At 38.6% G+C, this 27,785-nt stretch overlaps 1 protein-coding gene across 1 annotated transcript; it reads right to left on the bottom strand.

Annotated features, from left to right (window-relative positions):
* Positions 1 to 2,202: 2,202 nt before the first annotated feature.
* Positions 2,203 to 27,785, bottom strand: CLPTM1L (CLPTM1 like). The gene is made up of 17 exons (XM_069004207.1): positions 27,566 to 27,785; positions 26,561 to 26,661; positions 24,991 to 25,180; positions 24,074 to 24,216; positions 22,100 to 22,178; positions 18,164 to 18,281; positions 16,659 to 16,753; positions 15,067 to 15,151; positions 13,594 to 13,697; positions 12,188 to 12,253; positions 11,120 to 11,170; positions 10,393 to 10,475; positions 7,915 to 7,949; positions 7,573 to 7,628; positions 7,446 to 7,490; positions 4,263 to 4,378; positions 2,203 to 2,853 (listed from the first exon to the last, which is right to left on the bottom strand). Exons 1-17 carry the CDS (start codon positions 27,746 to 27,748, stop codon positions 2,775 to 2,777), a joined length of 1,629 nt encoding a protein of 542 aa, XP_068860308.1. The 5' UTR covers positions 27,749 to 27,785; the 3' UTR covers positions 2,203 to 2,774.

Genomic DNA, 27,785 nt, shown 5'->3' on the forward strand with positions numbered 1-27,785 from the left:
AGCAGGAAGTAGCAGGGTATGGAAGTGAAGAGCTGTGCAGGAATAGAGCAGAGTCTCTGTCACAGCTCGGCGGCACTGCACCACGGGCCATCTACACCCACAGAGTCCAGCCAGCTGCCTTTTGTCACTTATGTCCTTAGAGAATCAGGACTGCTGTGGTATTATGCAGTGCTAAGTCCTGGGCATGAGCAGCTTCCAGAAGCATAGGATGGCTTTCTCAATTAATTCTAAACCAGCCCCAACCCAGAATCACAGTAATCTTTTAACTTCCAAAGCCATTACAAGCCTAATGAAGATGAGACTGTGAGATGGTCACCTAGTAGGTTACAACAGGAGATCCCATTAGAAGTAAGGAAATTTTTAAGTTACTCTTGGACACTTAAACAGATTCTACATATTGGTAATCCAGTGTGAGCTGGTTCATGTGCAGAACCACATTTTTAGCTGATGCCATTACCACAAGTGGAAAGTTAAAACATGTAATTTAGTATCTCCAAAGTTACTACTTACAGTTTTTTATCACCTTTCTTTCCAGTAACAAAAGGTAACTCTTTATCCCATATGCCAAGTCTTTTATTTGGAAATGGAATGCATAAAACCATGACTTGAACAGAAAAGTCTTGCTCATTTTAAAGACTTAAAATGTTCTAATTTTATATGCTTTATGACTATTGTATAGGATATCATGAGGTCAGTGTCAAGAAATGCAAGACAGAAGACCAGTACACTCACAGTATGTAAAGGTGCAAGAGCAATTTTTCAACAGCTGTGCACAAAAATGGGCAATGAAACATCAGAAATACCCAAATATGATATTCTGGACTTTGAGAAGCTACTCTAGACGAACCAATGACTTGGTTGTTTTGAAATGGCACAAAAAGGGAACGTGCTATATGCATTCTTTATATCAGGAAAACTTTTCACATACATTTAACTTAATGTGAAATACTAGTTTGCTTAACAGCAAAGAGCTCATTCTGAACAAATTCAAAACAAGATACAGCAAATGCAACCCCAGTTTTGCATAGACTTACTTGGGTGTGTTTAATGCTAAAATCAATAATCTGTAGTTACAATTAACAGCATAAAGAGACTTTAACATGAACAGGAGATAAATATTCACTTCAAGACTCCTTTCCATTGCCAGCAGTGTGTAAGGAGGACTTCAGTATAGGAAAAACTAGTCTGTGGCAAAACACAATAGGCAGGCATATTTCTTTATCTTTTTGGGACCCAAATATTTATATGTTCAGACTTTTGCAGTATCAGAACTGGATAAAATCCAGTTCTCAAAGTAGTTGCAGACCACAGGAGCTGACCTGTGTTTTTCAAAGTTATTCAGTGAATATTTTCAATTCATGACAAATTGAGGTTAAACAGCCTTGCACAAAGAGCATGCAATTTAATAAACTTAAGTATCATTATTTGTAAACTTACTGACCAAAGCAAAACTACAATTGGAAACTACAATTCTGCGTTTTGGATTTTTAAAATTGTATTTTATTTGCTGCTGAAAGGAATGCACTCCATATTTCCCTTACTGTTACTAAGAAACTTGCTTTTAGAAAGCTTTACAAAGATTTTAAATTTAAATTTTTTCTAACCATTTTTAAAAGTGGCTTCTAGATATAGCTGAGGAGTTTGGATTTTGGTATAATAATTCAACCTGATTATTTTTACACAGTTGAAAGAAACAGATCAAAATACTTCCCTCAATGATTCCATTCCCATGGAATATGGATTTTCCATTGTATGAGAGGTACGAATTGTTCCTTACCAGGCTATTTTTTTTTCTCTGTATCTGTGTAGTTTGTTGAACCTGTACTTGAGGAAAACAATTCCATTTGAATGATGTGTGTTTCATCTAAAAAACAGGATGGGGCAAGGAGGGAGAGGTGAAAAGGACTGAGGAATTGCTCCCTTTGAAACATGACAGAATTGGCCTAGTAGGTCACTGCAGCACCAAATGATAAAGAATTTAAGAAGCATTAAAGAGACTTTCCCAGCACATAACAATGATTTGCATTACATGAACACCTGGTATGCCAAGAAATCAGGTCTGTCAACAATGCAGAAGGATTTCTATAAACTTGCATACATATTGAAAGAAATCATGTTACAGTTTTTTCACACCTTCATTCATTTTAAGAAAACTGAAACCCTCTGCTATATTGTGGGCGAAGAACACAGCGGAATTTGAAGTTTAACAACACCATTTGCTTTATCCTATATTTCCAACAATATCTTTTTTTAGCTCTGAATTCATGATTTCTACAATTTCTATCTCCATTATCAAATGAGAATGATTGGTAATTAGCATATAATCCAATATTATACCTTTTATTTTTGACAGCCTCCAGTTTGGCAATAATTCTTGATTCTGCTGTAACACAGTGTTTTATTTTTTCAGTTTTCATAGCCTAGTGGCACAGGCACCACAGTTTCAGTTCGTGAGTTGTCTTAAAAACACAGACCTGGATCTTAATTACAATGGTCAGGATGCTTAGGTTTTCACTGAAGAGAAGCTGAAATGCAGGAAGTTTATATAATGTCATCTGGCAGACAGTAGACCTTGTGAGGACAGAAGAGGGTCTTGAAAGAGGAGGGTATCAAAACTAGATTTTGGCAATATAGAAGATGTATTGTCCATGTAGTTCTGTCATAAGCTTTAAAAATACTCTTATTAAATAAGTTTTTCCTTCCTTAAGACCAGGTAATACACAAAGCGAGTAAGAGTCCAGGGATCAGAATCTTCTTCAGTTCTTAGTTATTCTCTATGAGCTTTTTTTTTTTGACTTTTCTTCGTAAGATTCTCCATACTCATTTACTCTGCTCTTATCCACAGGATAAAGCCTGGCAGAAAAAACCCAAATCATTAGTTACATTACAGTCTCCTATCTGAAGGAATTAAGTAGTTCTATCATGCTTAATTTTAAAAGTGAATTTCTTTGTCATCATATTCTCTATTCCCATTTGTGGCAAACACCAACATTTTAAAAGATTTGTACAGACATATCAGCTTCTTCACAATATGACTTAACCAGTTGTCTCATAACAGAACCTCTTAAGAGATGTATTAGCTCCCCTAAAGCTTGGCTGGAGTCTTTTCTCAAGCAATCCAGGATACCTCTCAAACTTGAAACTAGTGCCCAGCCCCTATCAGAAGCTGCTGACCTCTTAACTTCTACAAAAATAGCTCAGAAGGGGACCTATTTCACTACATTTTGGTGCAATTATATAAACCCCAAAACGAAGTCTGCAGTTAGTATTAATGATTAGTTAGATGTACATATCTGTATTCTGGTAGAATGTGAATTTGGCTTAGAATTCTTGTTTGCTCCACATAAAAATGTTTCTTCTTGGGAATAAGAATACACTTCCTTTAGCTTCACTATGAACAGTATTTCATAAGTACTGCATATAAGTTTCTTCCCCATCTGATTTTAGTTACTCGAAGAATCTGAAACTCGACAGACCCTTAACTTACAAGAGAACCTGGTAACTTGTGTTTGCAAAGTAGATAAATAGAAAAGCAGAGCAGGGCAGTCCTGACCAGACAACACCCTTTACTACTGCCCAGCAGAGCAACTTGGAGAGCATGCCTAAGACACTGAGCACATGGAGATGTGGCCCTCAGCAAGGGTTATAAGCCCAGAACTCCTAAGTGGTTTTGTGAATAAAAGCTTAGGATTTTCTATCCTTCCCCTTACCTCAGGTATTTATGTCTCAGGTTTGATTTGTGGTTGGGTTTTGGTTTGTGGGGTTTTTTTTGGTTGATTGTTTTTTTGGTTTTGTTTTTGCTTGTTTGGTTTTTGTTTGTTTGTTTTTTGGTTGGTTGTTTTTTCTGCTGGTTTTGGTAGTTTTGTTTGTTTTGTTGTTTTTTCTTTTTTTTTGTAACTTCCAAATCTGGTGAAAAGAAGGCTGTTTTCGGGAGGGAAAAGGGGTTACTGACAAAAATTCTGAGTACTGTGAGAAGAGGAATTTTTTGACTACTCTGTATCATGTCCAGGATTACTGTCAGCTATGGGAAAATGTTTCTGTCCCTCTTATTTGTATTGAGATCTCCTTTGCAGGGTGCCCTGTTCACCATTTCTTTCATTAGGCATATACCTAGCTACCATTATCCAGACCATACTATACTATACATTATTACAGTATAAAACTTCTACTTCAAGTCTATCCCAATCTACAGTTCTTTACAACAAGACAGAACCATCTAATAGCATTGTAAAAACTGTAATGAACATTAAAGGAAGTCATACCATCTTTGGTAGAGATAGACCAGGAACACAACATCATCTCTAAAGCATGCCAGCCTATGAGATGTTGGCATAGTGATGATAAAAGCAAATATATCATCAATAAAGGTGTTGAATGCCTACAAATTAAAGAAAAGTATGCTTCAGTTAGCTGTGAAGAAAGGAAGTTATCAGTCACACAAAGTTACAAGCTTCCTATGTTTTTCTGCAGGAACACAGACTTCTTCCATATTTATAACAACACTTAAAGGTTATGCTGCAAAACTAATTAATGCAAACTTCAAAATGCATTCTTTTAATGAAGACCATGCTGTCTACCACAGACCACAAGTTACAAGTAAAAAGGAAGTAGGACTGTTTCAGGTAAGTTAAGAGTATTTTTATGGGAGGGGAAAAACACAGACTCAATTTCAGAGAAATCTTCAAAAGAAACTGGAAAAACCCCCACACTTTTGCTCATTCATTACTCAAATGACAAGACTTAGAAAATGTCACTTCACTTTCGTTTTCTGCAGAAATTTGTGTAAAATTTGTTCATTTATTGCTCTTAAGAAGATTAACTTGATAGCCTTGGAAAGACTTCAAAATATTTTCAGTGCTTTTCTGGAAGTAACCATATCTTGAATAAGGGATGGATAATTTTCTGTATCACTTCCAATCAATTAGACATACTATAGGCTCTACTTCTGCAGCAATAATGAAAGGTAAATTAACAGAAATGCAACTCCTCTGGATCTGGCTCTCACCTAGAGGGAGGCTGCATGCATCAACTACAGTGCACCAGCTCTAGTGCTCATATGTTGCAATAAAACGTTCCAAATCACTAAAAACATCAGGAAACAAATTCAGCAAAGAATATGCACAGTTGGGTTAACAAACTGAGTCAGTAATGTGGCTCCCTGCAGTTTAGCAAGCTGTACATTAATCCATATTATAAGAAGGGGGGCAAGTGATGTAAGCACAGGATTTACTCTACAAAATGAACCTATGTTTATATGATGGAACAAAACACTAGCAGAAAATGAGGGTGTTGGACAAGAGAGTTCTGATTAGTTACAACACAAGAGCTCTTTCTGTCAGGTCAAAGCAAATCCATCGATCTGAAGTGACTGAAGAATACAGAATGGCACTTTTCAACCCTATGAAAAGGTTTGTCGTGGAGCAAAAATAAAAACTTTGGCAAGCTGGAAAAGACAGCCTTTCCAAGTCAATACTCAAGTGAGTGATCCTACAATGACAAAGGGAAGGAAAAGCTAAATGCTCCATCCTTCAGGCACACAGGCAGTCTTCATAAGCCACTGCAAGTGAGTGCACCAAGGCAGCCCATCCAATAGTGTTTAGACTGGGTAACTTTTCTTTGAGATTACCTCACTTGAAGGTACTCCTCATAAATGTATGAAGGGCATAAACGTAAAACCCACAGAAACTGAAAAGTCAGAGGTCAAATTAAGGAAAAATGATCACAGATGAGCCCTCAGACTCTTCCTTCTGCTTGAAGTGCAAAAGAAAGCAAGCAACTTTAAATATCCATTAAAAAAAGTAAATTACTCCCTCCAAAGCTCACAAAGTTAAACATAATTGAAAACAAAACAGACTTCTTTTTCCACATACACAAGCTTTTGTTGTGGGTAGCCTATGGCATCTAAACAGGAACCATAAATGCTTGGTGAGAAAATGCTATTTGGCAAGGTTGCACTGCTTAAAAGGTTACTTGCTTGAATAACCTCCCTTTGTTGTTTATTTAACTGCTGATGTCTCGGCTCAGTTATTATCTTTGGTGAAGTAGAATTGAGAAATTATTTCACTAATACACCTTCTGCTCCCTCCTCTTAAGAAACATGCTGATTTGCCTAGTGTATGCCTGAAATACTGTGTTTATTGTTATTTTTGTCTCTATTTCCACATCAAACACTGTTTATTTGCTATTCTGCTACCAGCTACATTTCAATCTGTTTTCCTAGATGCACCCTGTTTCCTTAAAACATTAAGGCAGCAGAAAGTTAGACTGTTGCTATAGGCTCATAGAGATGGAAAAGCCTTTTAAGTCTCTTTAGATGTATATATTTTAGGTTTTTTGTCCCAAATCTTCTTTTCAGAACTGGATACCATTTCTTAAGCAGTTTTTAAACTGCTCCTTTTAACTGTTCTGGAGAATTGTAATATAGCAGCACAAAGGAAAAATAAAAGCATTTATGAGTAGAAGCACAAATAAAAAGGGTACATGTTGATGGCATCAGGGTCTTGATGATCCCAGCACATCCAGCCAGGGTTTCTCAGGACACAACGATCAGGAAAACAAAGTACAGTACAAAAATCCTAATGACTGAGATTGGTGGGAAATGATAGAGTAAAAACACTACCAGCTCTTTAGGGCTACAAGAACAAAACTAGCATATAGTTGCCACTGAGGGAGACCATAGGAGACATGGGAACTTAACAGTGGGTGTCCCTTGTTATCCATATCAGCACAAGGAATCCTGACTGGGACACTGGGGTCTATCATCTTGGTGTTTGAATACTACACAAACCACTTGGACACACAAGTGGGTGCTTGTGGATACACAGCCATCAAAGGGTTAGTGAGTTGATTTTGTTTTTAAATAAACTCACCTTCCCCTCCAAGGTCTGCTACTGAGCTTGACTGCAGCACTGCATTATTTCCTACCTGGGCAATCTAAGCAGTGGGGACACCACCTCTTCCCCCATGGAACAACCCCCCTCATACTAGGTTTGCCCAGAAGCTCACAATTACCACCCTAGCACAGAACAGTGTGTACATTACTTCAGTCTCTGGTAGCTCCTGGAACTTGCCAAAATAAGGTCTTTAAGCATCCCTAGCTGTTTCTCGAGAACTATCCCTTGTCAGTGATGCATTGACATCTTCTTAAAATAATGCATTTAACTGAGACTGACAAATTTATCTGCAGGACCAACATCTGCACTCATGCAAGACAGTTGACAGTACAAAAGGCAGTATTATCATAAAAACTAGGATGCAAGCATTCTCATTATATGGAAGTCATTATGAAAAATGAAAGTCAGTGGTTTTTTTTTTAAGGACAGCTGCAAACAAGTTTAGTTCTTAAAAAAATATACCATCCTTCAGCTACTTATTATTAGGCTGCTTTTTACAGAAAATAATTTTCAAAATGACTGCACCCCACTTTAAATTAGAGCTTTACTTACTTTGTATGTGAAAGCCTTCCATGGTAAGTGTGCAACAGATTTCATCTAGAAATAAAAAATATCAAATTGTAATAAAGTCTGCAAGAAGAGACTAGGAAAGTAGACTTTTATCACTTTTCAATCTTACCTTGTAGTTTACAAATAGTTGGGGCAGCATAAACAGGAATCCAAAAGCATACACTCCTGAAGAGAAAGTATGGAAAAAAACCAAATGCACAGATGTACATCACACAACTGTATTTGCATAATTAATGATTTGCACTTATTTTTTCCTGAAGAGAGAAGATGCATCTAATTCTTTTGTTCACTTTGGGTTGATTCTTCTCCCTTTTTCAATCACTGTGATAGTTTAATAATAAGTTATTGCTCTGTATTACATGGATCCAAATGACAGCAGTTAATATTCTACTTTTGAGTCTGGCCTTCATTTGAAGAAATATGAATAGAAAAAAGAACAGAAGGGACTCACCATTGACAAAACTGTTAATCAACCAGGAGTACCAGCTGCAAATAAAGAGAGTACAGTTATATTTCTCTTCAGCCAAAATTATAACACATCCTATACACGACTGTACGCTGACTACTCCAAGAAATGGCTATGTTACAAATTACTTCATGCAAGAACTAAATACCTCACATCTTCCTTGGATTAGGAGGGGCTCCATAGAAGGTACTTTAAGCAAAGGATATTTATCAGTCCATACAAGAAGTTTCGAGAGGTTTATCACCTGTTTTTGTACTTTTACAGACTATTCTAAGACTTCTGTGTCAATAATCAGATAACTAACATGAGATAATACTGTGCACTGAACCCTGACTGTACTAAAGCCTGCAAAGGTAACACTGTATTCTAAATATTTAAGAGACACTTAATATGGCACCGTAAGGACTTGTCAGATTTCAAACAACAAATACCATTCAGTGCAAACCATGACAGTAGGTACTTAAAAAAAAAGGTAAATACAAAGAATCTACGTTTTTCCCTCCTTACATCTAATAACCCTCCCAGATGTTCAGTGGAGCACAATCTTAACAAAACAATGGCAGTACTACAGACAGTGATTGAATTCCGTACTTCTACTTGCAATCTTGAGAACAGCTAATAACTGTCATGCTCTGGTTACGTCATTTAAAATTAAACTTGCACTGTTGTGTTACTAACACATTAATAGCAACAGTACTGTTGTAGCAGTATTTCCATAATCCACAAGCATTTAAAGAATTAATCAGAAAGTATCTCCAAGATTAAAGGATAATCTACTGCCTAGATTACTTGTTGTCACATTTCCTTCCTGATTTAACAATGGCAAGACTTTTATATTCTATTATATGAATTGTTTTCACTTCCTTAAGCTGCAGCTCATAAAACACCTGGAATATAGTATTTTTGAATACTAAAAAAATTCAAGAATTTTGTCAGAAAAGCAGAATTTTAAAATGCTGCATATTTGTTAGCTGCTTACTAAGGCAAAAACCTTTGGAAAAAACCTGCTTTTCAAATAGCCCAGAAATTGCCCCAGTTTCTAGTATGAGTGTTACGGCCCCTGTGTGCAGCAACAGCTTAAAATAACATTACAAAGAACTACTACTGCTTGTTTTCTCCCATCCCATCTGGGCCTAAGACTATAATAAAAATGCCTACATGGCCACCACCATGCTTATGTTTACAGATTTTTCCTACAACAAAGTCTCATGGCTGCACACTTGCTTGCATCTCTCCAACACAAAATGAACGAGCTGTTTTGAGCGCAAGGGGACAAGGGTCTCACTTGTTCATCAAACACTGCGTGTCCAGCACTTGCTGAAGTACTACTATGTTGCAGGAAGTCCATGGCTCTAAAGGAATAAAGAGCTCTTTCTCAAAAATGCTTTTGCTTGCTTGCTATCCTAGCTATCGTGTTTAGGAGCAGAAGAGCCTCTTGTTCAAAGAAAATAATTTTGTCAAAGTTTTTGCTTCTCTCCACTATTGGACAGGTTCAACACTGGACTGTCTTGGGGGTGACCTTATGATGTGTATCCCATATTGCTGCCCTATCCCCAGAAATTAATTCCTGTGCCTTTCTATGCCTCTAAACTGAGCCTGAGAGGGGGAAGGAAAAAGCTGAGCAAAACTTTTTCAAAGCAGTTTGCAGCTTGTTCAAGGTCACACACAGATAGCAATTGGTTTTCCCCACTGCGGCAGGGGAGGGAGGAAGCACCCGGCTTGCTGCTCCCAGGACAGTTTTTTTTTGGCCAGTGGTTCAGCTACTTTGTTCTCCACAGAGAGACTGAGAGTTGAATTTTTCCTTCTCTGGAATTTTGGATTTTCTCCCTTTTCTACTGGGCTGCTTGATTGCTGTAACATCAGAGCACATCGGGAGGACTTTCCACCGGACACAGAGGGCCTGGCCCTGGCCCAAGCCCCAGCTCCGAGGAGACCAAAGGGAGGACTCTAACGCTTTCCCAGGTTTTTCCTCCACAGCGAAAGATTTTACCATTTAACCTCATTTTCCTTTCCTGTGTGTTTGTTAAATAAATAGTTTTATCTTCTTCACTTTCCTTCAAGGAAAATTTATTTTTTCCCGAACCTGGTGGGGGAGGGTGGTTGTGCCTTCTCTCAGAAGATATATTTCTAAATTTGGCCAAACCGGTACACTCTCCTATCACCAACTGGTCCTCGGAGCATCAATGGCAGCTTTCTTCCTTCTCTTCTGATTGACAGCTTGCTCATGTATGCAAGCTACTGAATTCTATACTAAAGTAGTATCAGGTTACTTGTAAAATACAACAGCCTGTTGCTTACAGGATGTTAAAAAACCATCTAGACTCTTCAGCTTTAGATAGACAGAACAAGGAAGTTTCCAGTTCCTGACTTATGAATCAAACTAAAACAACCAATTTCCATAACCATGTAGAAAAAATGGCAATGTTTCAATTCCATATAAGATAATTTATAGAGTTACAGTACCTTTTGTATTTGACATTCAGCAAGGAGTAACCTGCACCTCCAATACACAGTGGATAGAGCAAATATGACAAGTATTTCATAGCCTAATAGACAAGGAAAATAAGTTTGTTAGCTCACATTTTATATACAGCAGATTTTTCTTGGCATTAAATAGAAGACAGCGACATCATTTTTCCCTGAGAATCTTCTTCTATTCCCAATTGTCTGCTATCATTTCCACTATGCTTCCAGTTCTAGTGGTGGTGGTGGTGAAAATTCCAAAGCCCAGTTCAGACAAGCAATCACCTTAGAGCGTAGGCACTAAGAGACAGCACAAAGATCATGTCTAAAAGTAACTCCCTACTTAACACCAGTGTTGTCACCTATGCCTAACTCCTTTCACCAATCAGGAACCACATGAACTTTCCTTCAGTAAAAGTAAGAAGCACAAATAACAAGTACAAATATCAGCTTTCAAATTTGTGAGTGACCTCTCCTCATCTAAGTCGCTTGCAATTCTGCTTCTCAGAGCAAGGCTTCAACCAGATTCAACAACCGAAAGGAGCGGTTTCCTCTCGTAAATTATCAGAATGAATCCTCACTATCTCATCATCTACACAGTGATGATCAACTTGACAACTGTGAGAACATGGAAAATACATTTGTAGAAAAAAAAGAGCAAAACAAGTCAATCAACAGGTCACATATACAGACTTTGTAGATCCAAAGACATAGAATTCCCTCTTACCTGGGCATCATATTCCTCTGTTTTCTTTTCAGAGTCATTGTATGCACCAAACTGCAACACATACAAAAACCATAATGAAGTCAGAACACAGAGGGAAAGCATTTGCTGTCCAGCCCCCTGCATTAAGCAGGTAACAAAGCTTTTGTAAGCTTCTATATAGGAGAGTCATACATTGTCCTGTGCAGCCTTCTAAATACAGGCAAAAAGACTAACCTTTCACCTCATATTTTACACCAAACTTCCAGGACTTCTTTGCTTAGAAAAATGCTGTTGAGACAGCAGAATTCACAAAGCAAAAGCAAAGCCAAGTAGCTAAAAATCTGTCAGATAAAGGAAGCATTTATTAAAAACTATAATCATGGAGAGGTCAGTTATGGATTAACTCCACATGTCCAGAAATTCTGCCTGCTTAAACACAGTTCCTTGATTACTGACATAGGAACAAGCAGAGCCATCAGTCGCTCCAGACACCTAGATCTCAAGCAGCACAAAACCCCAGCACTTCTTGTGAAGAAAACACTGAAGATTAGACAACTGTTTCTCCCACCAACAACATAAACTTTCAATGTAGACTGAACTTTGCCACTGCATATTCTGCAGTCTCAGCACTTCATTTTTATCCAGAAGAATCATCAAAGAGTGTACTGTCCCCAGAACATGTCATATCTTCTGTTAGTTCCACAATGGAGAAGTTCCACCTACAGGTTCATGAAAAAGCCAGTTTCTTATTTCAAAACATGATGTCACTGAAGAGTTGCCTTTCCAACACAGTAGCAGCAGTACAGTCCCACCTATTAGGATTTAACAGGACTGACAGAGAAGTTCTGAAGTTTCTTGCACCATAAATATACACAAATAGCTGCTTTTTCTAAAGAACTCAAAGAAAGTAACAGGTCTGAAAATGCTCATCCTGCTACTGGATTAAGCCATTCATAAAGAGATGTACACAGGACACCTCTGTAATTTTTAAAAAAGTCTTCACTTCACTAAAAGTCAAGTTGCACAGTAACCTGGAAACAGATGGATGATTCAAGAGTGTAATCATTAACAGGGCAATGTCTACTATACCTGAAATTTGGGTCTCAAACCTTGCCATCTGATTGTCATTTTCAAGGCTTTCTTCACTTTCCAGAGCTGTGATTAGCAAAAACAAAATGTGCACATAGAAGATTATACAAAGGAACGTCAGGATTCAGATAATAAGAATCAAGATCCCAGAAAATCTATTTTAAGCACCCATTGCATAAATCAGTAGCAGCCTGATTGCAGCACACACTGCCTGTGTCTACACAAACCCAGTGCTGTGTCATCAAACAAGTACAACATTGTGAGCCTGTACTATTAAGTCTCTTTATCAGATGATGTACTTTAAGTGAAGTAATTTAGTCCTTCCAGGATATATGGACTGCAGTGCCTAGGTGAGGTTAGCATCAACATGTACCCCAGGTCAGGCATTTAGAACATTCCCCAGTAGTCACCTGTCAAGCAAGTTTTTACATGCCCTTGATGAAGGTGCCTCAGAACTCCCGATTAGGTTGATGCTTACATGGCCATTACCTTTCAGTAGTGGACCACAAGCAAAAATCAGTGAATCCACTGAATTATTTGGTTAATTACTGTACAGCTGTAACAGCCTGACCCTAATGTAAACCAAAAGTTTCAGTTCACCCGAAAATTTACTCACGTACCCACATTGCTATACAGATTCGACAACTTAGGCAATGCAAGCTCCCCAGGAGAGCAGCCCATGAAACTTTTTGTGGACAAGGTTTATTTGTTTAACTTTAGATACACCAATATTCTCTTCTCACCCACCATATATTCCAAACAAAAAAAAAAGGGAAATAGGGTAAAGATGATCCTTTACTGTTATCTTTGATGCAAGTGAGAAAATTCTTACAGCATCAATGTCACTATTAGTACTGCATGAGAAACAGGAGTTAAGAACAAGTTGTGAAGAAGTTCTTCCTAGCAAATTCCTCTGAGATGTACTGTCCATATGATTACTGTCACTTTGAGACAACTGTGCTACCTGCAACCCACTGACTAGACGAGGACATGCAGAATCATGCACACAGGCAGCAGCCTCCTCCTTTTCCTCCTTCCCCCATCACCTCAGTCCTGACACTGTCTGCAGGCGCACAGCCTGCTCTTCCACAGTGCTTCCATGCAGGCTTGTTGACATGGTTGTACTTGCCTGGCCAGGAGTGAGGCCTACCAGATTATGTGACAGCTGGAACCTCAGCATCACTCCGTGTTTGGTTTCTACAGTATCCGCTGGACCATCCCAGAAAAACTGGTACTTCCAGTTTAGTTATTTGATCAAGGGACATAATCTCCTCTGCCACTGATAGCCAAGGACATGCAAGCTACAGCAAAATTTTCCAGTAACAAGTTTAGCATTCTTTTTCTACTGTAAACTATGGATGTTGCTGCAAATACAGGTATCTGGTACTACAGCTTTAAGAACTCACCTCAATCACTGCACCAACGCCTGCGGGGATCAGTACCAATAAACTTGTTTGTTCATCCAAAAGGAAAAGAAATATTACCACAGTACTAAAGCACCGCCAAAGCACTAGACAGGAAAAATGAAAATGGAAGGCTTATTAATATTTAAATGAACAGCTGAGATGACAGAAGACTGATGACCTATTTAGTGTAATTCTGTCTTACACAGTTTAAGCATGAATTTATTCTGATATACTTCTGATATACATATTCTGATATACTTCTTGATATATCTAGTGGTCCTAGAAATGGCCAGTGATCTCCAGACAAATAGGGAACAAAAACATTTCATGCAATCTTTATCACAGGAGATGAAAGGAAATTGGAACATTTAATGAACGCTTCTGTACTGCAGCTATTCAGCAATGTATCAGTACTATTAGGAACTACATGGACATGAATTGTGTCACCAGGAAGCTGAAAGGCTGTGAGACAATATGTCAGTCTTTGAAACTCATTTATTGTTTGTAAATGTTAAGTCTTTTCAATTTGACTTTACTGAGTTTTGAAACTGGCAATTGACTCTTATTTCTGAAACTCCACGGACCGTTTTGAATTTTTATGAACTTTCTGGCATACACATGCCAACAGCAGTACAACTGCTTTAGAAAAACAAATGCACTCTCATAAAAATGATATGTGCATTTTCTACATGAGAAAAACATGTTGATCATCATAAATTTTGTTTTCCCTCTGGTACTGATAGTCCTTACATGTTTTAATCCATCTGTAAATATGACAGAATTAGGGATAGTCTCAGAGGTCAAGTGACTCCAGGTTTATAATTTTGCTTTATAATCAAAATTGGAAAAGATCTATTGGAAAAACCTTCATCTGTTTCTAGGAAGGCTTGGCAGGATGCCAGATCACTAGGTTTCTCTCATCTTTCTGATAAACAAATCAAATCAACCCTCCCATGCTCTCCCCCTCCCCCCACCCCAGGAGCCTCTATTGCTCCTGTTTACATCAGAGCCCAAATCAAGCAAGAGATTACACTACAGCACTTTCCACCCACAAGTATTTTGGAACCTGTAGTTATCTACAAGGAACACAAGGGACTCGCAGAACAGCATTATCCATGAAAGCACATTCTCTCCACCCACAGAACAACTTCTGGTCTTCATTCTTCTGTCAAAGCACTTCTCTGTTCCTTCAGTAAGGAAAACGTGGTAACTGACTCAATATTAATCTAATTCCCAATTCCAAGACAGTCAAACCTCAGAAGTGAAACAAGTGCTCAAGTGATACCTGAGCACAGAACTAACGAAGTTAGAACCATCTAACTGTGCAGACTGCTAGCCATCTCTTCTTTGTACACAAAACCATCTCATTTTGCTACCTCTGTGAACCTACAAAGTGTCAACTTAGAGCAAGACTGAAAACACACATCTTAAAATGGACAGCGTATAGACAACACTTTGCATTCTAGTCCATACCTGCTTTTGTTGACATCCCAATCATGCTCCTCTTTTTCTTCCAAAAACTGATGTCATTTTTAAATGCAAGGAAATCAAAGAGAAGCTGCAAATAGGAAGAAACATACTCATTTGCTTGAAACATGCACTAATTAGAGACTGAAAATGTTAACAATGCATTCAACATGGCATTAAAAACCCCCGTTTTAGAAGCTACAGAAAAGAAAATTAAGATTCACAAATAAAAGCTCAAAAGAAAAGCTGTTTTATAAGCCCACGCTCTAAAAGCAGTACAAAATGACAGGATGAATTTCAAATACTGCTACCATTGCAATGTTGTACAAATCACCATCCTGTAAAGAAAGTCAGGGACCCAGTACAGGATAACTCATCACAGAGGGTGAAGAACGAGGACCCTGAGGAACCACACACCTCCTTGAGGGACCACGGAAAGGCACACTAAATTAGACTGAAAATGCTCTGCATTGGACTGATAGTCAATTTAGGTTTGGATATTATCAAAGCTTTTAAAAAAAGAAAATCCTACAATATAGCAAGCCAAGTTTCCTCTGTCAACGTGGCCTACTTCCAGGACCTTTTAGAATTCAATTTATTTGTAGGAAGCTTCCTTATTTTCTTCACTATTTTCATTCAGCATATTTTTCAGTATTTCCTTTAAGCATGCAGTGTCTTAAAAAAATTCAAACACAGATTCCAAAAATTCTTGCGTCCATGGATTTTAATGAGAAAGTTTTCAGTTGTTTTTGTGGGATTTGTTTGTTTGTTTATGGGAAGGGGTTGTTGGGGGTTTTTTTAAATTATTTGAGAAACTGATCACAAAAGAAAAACGTATCAGAAAAGCTTGTCCCAGTCTACAGATACCTTGCAATGTGATAAACAGAGTGGAAAAATTAAATTAATATGTCATGGAAGTCTAAAGCTTTCCAATCAAATTAACTGTATGTAATGTAAATATAAAGACACATAACATTCCAGGCAAGTTCTTATCTTTCCCAGAGTATGGGAATTATGTTGAGTGTAACTGCAGATTACAAAAATGTTCAGTGTCTAAAATCAAGACTCCGATTTAAGCCAATGCTAAGAAAGAGACAAACAACAACAACAACAAACCATGAGTGCTCCACACTTTACAGTAACATTTTTGAAAGCAATTTATTTCAGCTGATCTAAATTTCTGCAGGGATTAGAAGTAAGAGACTCAAACCCTAGTACAGGTGCTCCAGCTATGCCTCTGCAGTGGTAAACCTTGTGAGAAGTCAACAAAATTTAAACCAATGTTGACAGGTATATTAATTCTAGGGGCTTTGGTTCAACTACAATGTAAAAAAGTGATAATGAAGGTAATGTTTCATATTTCAGTCAAAACTATTAGTTTCTATATAATTATCTCAAATTTCTGCCGTATTTAAGTTTTTCATATTAATTCTCTATTGGAAATATAGTTAACTTGTACCAGAAAATGGTTCCATTGCTCTAGTGAAATTGCTATTTTCAAGAATAACTCTTAATAAATAAAACACCTGAAAGCCAGACACACCCCCCTCCTTTTTTTTTTTCATATTATGTACTTCCTAAAACCTAAAACCACTTACATGGAATGCTGCTACGAAGAATGTCAAAGCCAGAAAGTACAAGTTAGTATCAACAAAAATTCCTTTTACTTCATCTGCATCCTTTTCTGAAAACCCTATGAAAAAGAACAAGTCACTGTGCAAGAAGTACCAGACAGTTCATTGCTGTTATGCTCAAGTCCAATATGAAAGGAATCTTACGTCACCTGCAAAAGTTTTTTTAAGGAATCATAAATCCAAAACATGATGGAAGCTTTATTGGTAAAATCCTAATCTACCTGTATTTTGGCAAGATATAGGGCTTGCCATAAACAAAACCCATCAGTTACAAGCCTTTAACTTATATAATTACAATGTGGTTTGTAACGTGCCTTTAACATGCTGTATAATTACAACCTAAGCTGAACACCTGATAGACAAATGGCAAGACACAGGAAATCATTTTGGCCTGAGTGGGAAGTCAAAAAAAAAAGGTTTTTCAAATTGGCCTCTGAACTTTAGTTTGATAGACAAGAAGAGTGAGCTTCACATCAAAAGCTGAAAAATGAGAAAAGGACTACACTGTAAAGCACAACAAAAGTCAGTGAGAAATATTGTCACAGATGCAATATTATGATTGAAGTCTACAGTTCTCAGAAAATACACAATGCTGTGTTTATGGCAATGGTGCTTGAGTTCAGCACCAGCTTACTTTGCCATCACAGCAAGAATGTGGCCATTTTCAAGTGATTTTGGAATTTTGCTACTCATCTAAGGTGACTGTTCCAGAAATTACTCCAACAGGAAAATTTCAAACCTTATGTTTCACTATCTATACACTTATGGGGAACAAGCAGCATCTTAGACAGGCTTTTTTTCCAGGCAGAGGAGGTAGTCCTGGGATGAGAGGTCTTGCTATCTGTGTCTTTCACAAGACAACTGAGGCATGGAATATGAAAATTTCAATTCTGAGGACTCTTACAAAAAATTATGGAGAAGTGATGGTGGACAAAGGCCCGACACAAACTCTGAGCAAGCAATTGCTTGATTATTTCAAGACCATTATGTTTAGCAGACATACTTGTAGCTTTAATATACATTAGCCTGAGCTAAGGAGAAGCAGTTGGATTTTACTTAGGATGGCCTGCCTGTATTTCACTGCAGATATACAGCTACAGTGAGCAGCTGTATACAAGCCTTGTATCAAAGCCTATGTACCACTGATCCAACTTTTCTGTTCCATGGATCAATAGGGGAAACCCATAATGAAAATGCTCTTCTTGATTATGTCCTCTTATGCTGTTACAGAGTACTATTCAAATAAAACTCATTTTAAAAATGATTAATTTACCTCTGTATTCTTGTTCCCTACCACAAGTCAACATATATTTTTATCTTTAACTTAAGGTGAAACAACACAAGATTTGTAGCATTAAACCTCTTCACCAGCTATCCAGAAAAAGAAGTGTCATCTATGAATATAAAAGAAACAAACTGAGGGGTTAGGCTGTGGTTTCTTGGCTTGAAGTCATTAAAGGTAAGCGTACCAAATTGCTGGAGGGAGTACACAGCATCCTGCATGTGGATCCAAAATCGGAGTTTTCCAAGAGATATTTTGTCATATGACACTGTAAGAGGTAGCTCTGTTGTTGAACGATTTATAACCTGCATTTTAAAAAGACATAGTTTCATTTTAACACCAGAAAAATGGCAAGAATTACTTCCATTCATTTTTTATTAAATAAAGTGATTGTATCACACTATAGTTTAATCACACAATTTTAAGAATTCAGTTTGTTTTTTATAGGGAATAAGATCTTAGACTTCTATACCATGCTTGAAGTCTTTGCGTTTTTTCCAAGAAATGTTTAAATTAGCAGCTTGTTCTGTTCAAGTTCCTATAGCAACCTCACTGTTCTTGTATATAAATGCCTCAGAGATGGCAGCATAAAGTGGGGAAAGTGTGCTTAAGATAATTCTTTTGACAGTTCTTCTCTGAATGTATACACTATGATCACCTAAACTAGAAATATTATAAAAAAAAAACCCCAAAAACTCAGCCAACAAATAAATTGTAGCCCAAAAACCAGTCAGAAATTTATTACATTGAGGCTGATTTCAAGAGAAATGGAAAGGATAGGGAAGCAAGATGATGCCACTAGCTCAGACTAGTGAAAATACCATAGCTAAAGCTAAGTAAGATAACTTTGGGATCTGGGGTATCACAAAAACTTTCTTCCTGCCCCCAAAGAATAAATTTCAGCTAACCCTACTCTATCATCTATGTGTTAATTAAGCCAGGAAAAAAAAGTCTTAAATTGCCTCAGCTCCTTCTGCATGACAGTTGTCCATATCCACCTCTCAAACAAGTTTAAAAAAAAAAAAGAAAAAACCCCTTGTCCTCTCAGATGTTAGAGTACTCAGCAGCTACCTCAGTACAAGTTCAGGCAGTATGTTTTACATTTCCAAGGATAGCTCAGGACTACAGATGGGCAGACACTTTGTAAGAATTCAAGACCTACTGCTCCAGGCTCCTAATTACTCCCAATCATAATTCCCATCTCAGACCTGCTACTCTACACTGCATCTCTTTCTACAGTAATTAGTTAGCTGACACCTAACTGAGGTGAATGGACTTCTTCTGATTCTTGTGACATAGAACACAGTTTTAGGCTCCTCACCTATCAGTCAGATGTGAACTGAGGGCTACGTTCGTTCTCCCATTGATTCTGTCCTCCAGTAACTACAAACAAATCTCAATCTCACCACCCTCCCAAGACCCTGTAAGCTTTTCAGACAGTGGCAGAACATGCAGGCAAATGAGGGTGAGGAAGGGAAGCTGAGAAAGTTTTATGAATACAGCAGATAGTAAAGCTTGAGAAACTAGAACAGCGTCAGGGATCTCTGGACTGAACAGAACAGAAAAACAAGTGTGGTTAGAGCCAACTGTAGAGAATACTGGGAAGATTCTACAACTGTTTACCAAAAACTATATAAACATCTTCCAGACTGCTTCTCCTTTTCAAAGGATTCCTGTAATTTGTCTCATTTCAATTTTTCAGTCTATCAAAAACAGCATCAACATTTATGGGAGAAAGGGAAAAGAAATTTTACCAGTGGAGGATGAACAAGCAACAAAAATTTTGCGACTGCTTGGGTAAGCAGCACGTGGCAAGTGCACTCTCCACAGAGAAAGAACTACTAGGGTGGAGTTAGGGGTAGCGTAGAGAGAAAATCAGATTGCAATAGAAGACAGAGATGGAAATTCTAAAATAAAGATAAGAAGAATGAATTCTTTCTCAACATTCAGCTAAAAGCCTCACAACCTCGATGTGTGACGGTTGCTAAGCCTTTGAAAGCAAGGAATGACTGAAACCCTGCAATACAACCTTCTCTTGCAGTATGGCATCAGAGCATCACACGTTACTTCTAGCACTCTACTTAATCAATACTACAAAACAGTGTGCAAACACTGCAAGTAAAGTTCAGTGGTATGAATTTTAAAATGATCTCTTTATTAAATTCTGTGCAATCCCCAAAACCCCAGCATTGGCAAGCACATTTAAGAACATGAGGAACATAATCTCTACACTGCAGTACTTACCACAGAAGGCCTACATCTTGATCAAAATCAGAGTCAGTTGACAATCTATACAGCCCAGCACACGCAGGAAAAATGCATCTTTAGCTCCATGATTTTAGGTCAGGCATAGAAAAGAGACACTGTCTGTGCCCCTACTTACAGCAAACGTTAACCTGGCTCCATCAAAGCTGTACCACCTTCTTTCCTTACTCTTTCCTGCTCTTCACTTACCCCTCATTCTCTCACAGAATGTTTACTACAGGACCACTCTTGCTGCAGGGCTTAAGAGCCATTAGACCAGTCACTACTGAGATATCACATAAACCACTGCTGAAGGGGAAGTTGGCTGCTCTTAGTGGAATAGTCTTTGCAGCACTTCCCAGGATCTTTAATGACTTTCTAAGGCAATGAGTTACAACAGCATTAACTGTGACATGCATGACAACTGCAGGAATGTCATTAGTAACATGAGAATGCTGAGTTTATCTGTGAACAGGGTACATGACTTGACCAGTTATTAGTTCACATGAATGTACTGAACTGGACTGGATGAGCTGTGATAAAACTTAAAACAAAGGACTACGACCACTAATAGAGATATTACAAAAGTGTATCTAAAGAAATACTGGACAAAACTATCTGCTATCAAGACTTGTAACAAATGTTCACGAGTCTATTTTGCTGTACAAATCTGGGGTGGAAGGGACACAAGTTTGTAAAGACTCTCCTGAACACTAAGTAACAAAATTCTTGGTCTGAGCGAAAGTAATGAATTGGATAGACAATTTAGAAAGTTTATGGTAAGTTTACATCTACCAAGGCTTCCATCTAGAAGATGGAGAATCCAGACGTGCTCATTTAACAGTTTTGAGACATTCCCCAAGACTGCTGTTCTCAGTAACTTCATTAAACAAACTCCAGTCAGTGCAACTGAAAAGAACTGCAAAGCTTAACTAAGAGCTGCTAAGATCAACATGATTTAGATATAGGTGACTGCCATGTCTAACCTATAGCAAGGGAACTGCATGATTTCTTACAAGAGAAGAGTTGGGCAAAAACTGAATACAGAAATTCTACTTACATTTATAATTTCTTTTTTTAAACTGCTGGAGTGACTGAACATTAAAGCAAGTTGCCCATAGAGGCTGTGGCCTCTCCATCCTTAGATATAACCAAAACTCAACTGGAAAAGGTCGTGAACAACTCACTCTATGTGATCCTACTCTGAGAAGGGGCATTGGACTAGCAATCTCCAAAAATCTCATCCAACTTCACCCTTCTGTAATTCCATTACTGAAGTTTCAAAGTCCAGATTTATTTGAGAGCACAAAATCATTGAACATACTGTTAACTCCAAGCTTTCAAGTGCTCAAGTTACTCTAACATGATAGACAGCAGCACCAAGAAATTTAACCACAAGTGAATTTTGAAGAGATAAGAGAATAGCTACTGACTTCTCTCAAGTGTAGCTCCACTATCAGCTGGGGATATGTCAATATGCTTATTTCCCTTGAAGGTATGAGAAGCTACTCTGGGATGCTAACAGAACTTCTTCATCTTAGGGAGTCAAACTTCTGAGGAGACGGCTCCTGCTGCTGCTGGTGCTACCATGACGTCCTCTATATCCACCCAAAAGGCAGAAGCCATGGAATCCAAACATCTTTGGTGGAATAAAAGACAACACTTGACAGATACTTCTGCCAGAGAAAAGTCTCAAAACCCAGATCCAGCTTCTGCAGTTACCACAGTAGATCACATTAAGTTAAATGGTCATTGAGTCCTTTTGTGCATTTATACTTTTTCATTACAGCAAGCAACCTATGAGAAAATCTTAATTAAAACAACATTGAAGGTAACTGTTAAAACTTTTAAATGTAATTAAAGGTATTCTATTACTCACCATCAAATCTTTCACTCTGTTGCTTAGCTGATCAATAAATAATATTGGAAGGTAATGCACTGTCTTCCCCAACTGAACCCTAGGATGTTTAAACATGGATTTTATGACTGTAGTGATCTAAAAAGAAAACTACTTTTATTCAAATTAGCACTCATTCATCACTTTCAGATCTACCCATGTAATTTCCCACCATCTTGTCAGGCACACTTTCTTTTAACACACAGCAAGAAACTAGCCACTAGCCTAGAATCAATCTTTCATTGAAAGATATCTGTACTGAAATATATTGTTTGTTTTTACTTTTCTGTAGAAGGACAGAATAAGCAAATAAAAATACAAATGAGATTGGTTGTGATGATGCTGAAGCTTTTGCATGACCAAGGGAAATTTAGAAGTCTGTGGAAGAGAAACATACCAAAGTTTACTGCCACATATTTGTATCCTTCATCACAAATATCCCCCTCCTGTGACCATGACACCTCTCCACCATCTCCCCCACTCCTCTGTGCCCAGCAGGACATCAATCACATGCTCTAGCCCACATGGGACCATGAATGTGATGGCTGATGCACAATTGGGAAGGCCAGATACTATTGCAGGGAGCATACAAGGAGCAGAAATCTTCTCTGCCATCTACACAAGCTCTCATTTGGATTGCTCTACCACCTCACCAACCTGCACGAATCCAGTTAAAACTTCCTAGCCTTCAAGCCCTCTATCAAATTGATTACTGCAAAGTTATTAGCAAATTATGATCTACATGCAATTGCTTTGTCAGTATCTTAGAGAAGTATTTAGCCCAATGCCCTAACAGAGACAAATTCTTAATGTCTTCACTAGAAAGGCAGTCATCTACGCTGTGACGTTCTCGGTAGAAATCTAAGTAGCATAATGGAGACTTTTAAAGGCTGAAAGTTGAATTTTAGCTGTCGACAAAAGAAGGAAGTCTCTATGCATGCTAAGAAAGACTGCATAATAAACACAATGTGCAAGAGTAACACAGAAAAGTACTAATTTGAGGGTCAGAAGTAGTGCTTGGTTATTTAACTGAAGTGATTTCTATGTAATCACTACGATTAAAGCTATTGTTAGTGATATTGCAGCAGGTTGTTTCATATCCAAATTATCTTCCTGTATAATGCAATAACAAAACAGCACCAATGCAAATCAACCAAAAAACATGTCCTCGTTCATCAACCCCACTCCAACAACCCCTTCTTGCTATCTTGGGTCTATTTTATGAGTTACTAAGTTTATCTCTTCTCCTGGGAAGCTATCCCAGAACCCCAGGGTCTGCTGGTAAACCAACTACTTCTGGATTTAAGTAGAGAAAGGCATTAACATACAGCAGCACAAGCCTGTACAGCACTACTTATATGCTTGATACTGGAAGCGATTGAAGTAGCTGTGAGTAGAAGCTACTGCTTGCACCTAGTGGCCTAAAATCCCATCCCTGCTTGTTAGCATTTTCTTGAGGAAAATGACATCATGTAGGAACACACACTGTCAAAGTAAAATAAAGCCAATCATAAAGGGAGAAAAAAAGTTATCACAGGAGATCAGCCATGCCTCTTCAGCACTTCCAGTTTGTACAGGTAACTCGTAGATGAAGGATAATTGGAAAGGGTCAAGGGATGGCAATTGCTCTGAAGGCCAGAAGGACAACTGGAGAACAAATGGGTTTCAAGCCTGCTGTAGCATTTTACCTGTATCTTCATAGTGCTGCTTTGCCTTACTATGGTAACTCCACACACAGAAAGTATTCTAAACTCTGAGCTGCCCAGGAACCAGGTGTCCCCAGTAAGGTTTTCTAGTACATAATACCTTAGCAGCAATTTGTCACTACGAAAATGCAAGCATTTTTGTCTCTAGGTGCCCACTTAAACGTCAAATATGAAAGAAGGTCAGGATTTTTGAAGAAATGTGCCATAAGTTTATAATAACATATCTGATGAAATTAAGTCATTGACTTACATTTTCATGTAACGGTGAACGTCAGCAGGGAGGGATGAGCCATCAAACACAAAATCTTCCACCATGACATTTAAGGTTAGTCTTGACCTCCAGTGAGAGACAGGTTCATCCAGGACATTGGTCTGTTTTTCTGCTTCAATTTGCTTTAAAAAAAGAATAAAAATACATACTGCTAACCAACACAAAATTTTGAACAGGGTAATAATCTAAGTCACAGAATCCAGGGAGTCATTAACTATATTAAAAATCAGAAGCCCACTAAGAAACACTTTATCTTAATTTTGACCAGATCAAGTGTTTTGCTCAAATACAAAATAATGGATTATAAAGGCCCACCACCATCTGACACTGAAAAACTTCAGTGTCCATTCACAGCCTTGTTCATCAAGAAGGAATATTCACCTAATTAATCTTCATACCTTAGGAATGTGGATACTAATAAGAAAAAATCACTTTGAAAGCAGGACTGTACAGTAATCAGATGTAACTCCAAAACAGTCCAAAGGATGTGAATGATCCTCCAAACATTACCTGTTTGTCTTCATATCTTATTCTGCTATTTTACAACAGCAAAGCATATTATTTCACATTAATTCAATTCACTATAGAAAGGAGCACCATGCTGTTACAGAGCAATACAGTATTTCTACCAAAAACAATGAGTCCTTGAAGCAATTATTGTTAACTAGGGAAGTACTTTAATAACTAGTCAGTGTTTTAAAGTGCTCTGCCTCTGTTCTGCTGAATAGTCTGCTATTAGCACGATGATCAAGAAGAGGATTTTGGTTGGTTTTTTTTTCCCATTGTATCATCATTAGTTTAAAGATGCAAGCACAGCAGTTACTAACACTAGAAGTGTCTATAAAAGAAATTACTTATTTTGCAGATGTTATTCTATAGATGGAACACACACCTACCTGTGTGGCTGATTCACCAGTGAGCAAATTAATCTCTTCTGGTTTGGGGACCATGTACGTGGTCAGAGGGCTTACTATATGCACCTGCTTACCATCATGCCATGGCAAAATGCCAGCATGATGAAGAAATACAAATGCATATAATGTGCCATTATTTCGGGTTTTCTTTGGTACAGAGACATTGACTGTCCTAAAATACAAAATAAATACATTATGAGATGACATAGCACATGCTGAAATACTTAGCTATTACTAAACATTTGGGTTGCCTGGAACACAACAATTACTTCTGGCTAACATGTTCCATGGCTGGATAGGGTCATTTTTTATACTCCAGTACATATCACAATATTGCCTCATTTGTATTTTTATTTGCATTTTCTAAGTTTTACTATTATCTTAAGATAGTTTAATCTTTGTCCACTTCATAATTTATTGCCCTAGATAACACAAGACTACATCATCTTTTGTTGCTTTTCTCTACTGATAGGTCACAGGGCCAAAATATGACAGCACTTGTAAAAAACAGCCTCCCATGTGCTAAATATGTATCACAGACCATATACACAATACAAAGTTTAAAAAGAAAATCATAAAGTTTTGCCATGCACTTTGCATTAATAAAATATCTTCTCAGCTATGGCACGTTAAGCACAGAACTCTAAACTGGAGCCCCAAACTATGAAGTCACTCCCCTTGTACTAGCCAAGAAATCATCCTACTTGCACCCTTGCATAATGCCTCCTCTATTCCTGTAGACTTGCTCAGCTTATTCTGCTCTGAATACTTTCCATGGCTTAGCAGACCCTGTCAGTAAAACAATTCTTATAAGGTCTGCCAGAGATGAAGTTTAATATGACCTAAACAGCAACCAACAAGTTCTTTAATCATAGAAAACGCAGAAAGTGAAAGAACCTGGGAGACTGCAGTAAGAGAGTAAGAGAGTGAGGCAATTATTTTAGAAAAACAAACAAATAAAAAGTGAGGCAGCAAAGACAAAGAACAAAACAAGTAGTTCCAGTCAATTTAATTGTACAAAGCGCCTATGTAGACTGCACTGTTACACTAAAAAATTTCTCTAAGGGCACAATCTTGGCACCTCTATCTGTTCAGAAGATGCCCAAACCCTAAATTATCAGAAAGAAAGGTTTTCTTGTGTGACTGTTAGCAGAGAAACAGTTATGGAACAGCATGTTGCTAAACCACAGGAAAGGAGAACATGGTTTGATATCCAAGTCCTGTTCCAAGTCTGAAGCCACAGCAATTAAGAACAAAACATAACATGTGTAGCCAGTGTCCTACCTATGTGATTAGAGGCAAGTCTCAAGCATTCCCAGGCACATTTGTCTTTAGATTTTCTCAATGGGAGGAAATTTTTACTATTATAAGCAAGGCACACTTCTGCAAAATGTTTGCCTATATGGCTGAAAACGCTGACCCAAGCTAACCAATAGGGAAATCTACCTTGCTTCATGCATACTTCTGTCCATGTAACTCCTAGTTAGGATGCACACTTCAGAATTAAACAAAGAACTCCAATACCTTGGATACTACTGGTTCAGATCCTTACCTTTCAAATTTGGACTCAATATCAAAATCCTCCACATTCAAAACGAGATCTATATTACTCTCAGCACCAATGCTTGACCGTGTGGTAGTATACACGCTTAACTGGAACCAAAACACAGCACAGAGAAATCAGAGTATGGAAATAAATTCATGCATCACTACGTTTAGAGTACAGGTCTGTCTTACAGCTTCACTAATTCCCCCAGGTGCAGGAAGGCTGTATACGAAGCAAAAGAAAACACTGTACTCAAAAAAGTCTTTCAGCTCCTTTTAGGGGCAGAAACACAGCCCCTAAATAAATTTTAATGGCATGACCTGTTCTGGAAGTTGAAGGAAGTGGAGCCATTTCACAGAATCAGAGAATTGTCAGGGCTGGAAAGGATCTCGGGAGATCATCTTGTCCAACTCCCCTGCCAAGGCAGGTTCACTTAGGGCAGGTAACACAGGAACACATTTAGGTGTGCTCAGAATGTCTCCAGAGAGGGAGACTCCACTATCTCCCTGGGCAGCCTGTTCCAGGTGCTCTGCCACCCTCAACATAAGGAAGTTCTTCCTCACACTGAAGTGGAACTTCTTCTGTTTTAGCTTATGGCCACGACTCCTCATTCTGTCGCCACTTAAAAGAGTCTGGCACCATCCCCTTGGCTCCCATCCTTTGAGATATTTACATAAATTAATAAGATCCCTTCTCAGTCTTCTTTAGACTAAACAGGCCCAGCATTACTTCCGCAAGGCTGCTCTAACCAGGATGTGTATGACAGCAGATATACGAAATCAATAAAAACACCCGAACCCAAGTCCTACCCGTGCACCAGCCAAGGGCGCTCTCCACAAGGCCCAGCACTACGAGAGGGCGTGGGAGCGGCTGGCCCGGGGGGGAGCAGGGACAGGGGGCAGAGGGCACGCACAGGGACGGAGAGCAGGGGGCAGGGACAGGGGTGCTGCCGAGGAGCCCGTGACTTGGGCGGTGCGCCGGGGGGCCGAGGGCCGTCCCCGCCCCGCTCACCTGCAGCTTGGGCCTCCGCGCCAAGTAGGGCCAAACGCATCCCCCGGCCGCGCCAGCCGCGCCGTCCGCCGCCGCCGGGCAGGGTCGCGTGTAGACGATGCCGTACATGACCCAGCAGGTGTGCGCCACGTACACGGCGAACACGCCCACCACCAAGCTGGTGAAGGAGCTGCGGCTCAGCATGGTGACAGTGCCGATGGCGATGGCGGCGGCCGCCGCC

Source organism: Aphelocoma coerulescens, chromosome 2, assembly GCF_041296385.1.
Source record: "Aphelocoma coerulescens isolate FSJ_1873_10779 chromosome 2, UR_Acoe_1.0, whole genome shotgun sequence".
In the NCBI taxonomy this organism is placed as follows: Eukaryota; Metazoa; Chordata; class Aves; order Passeriformes; family Corvidae; genus Aphelocoma; species Aphelocoma coerulescens.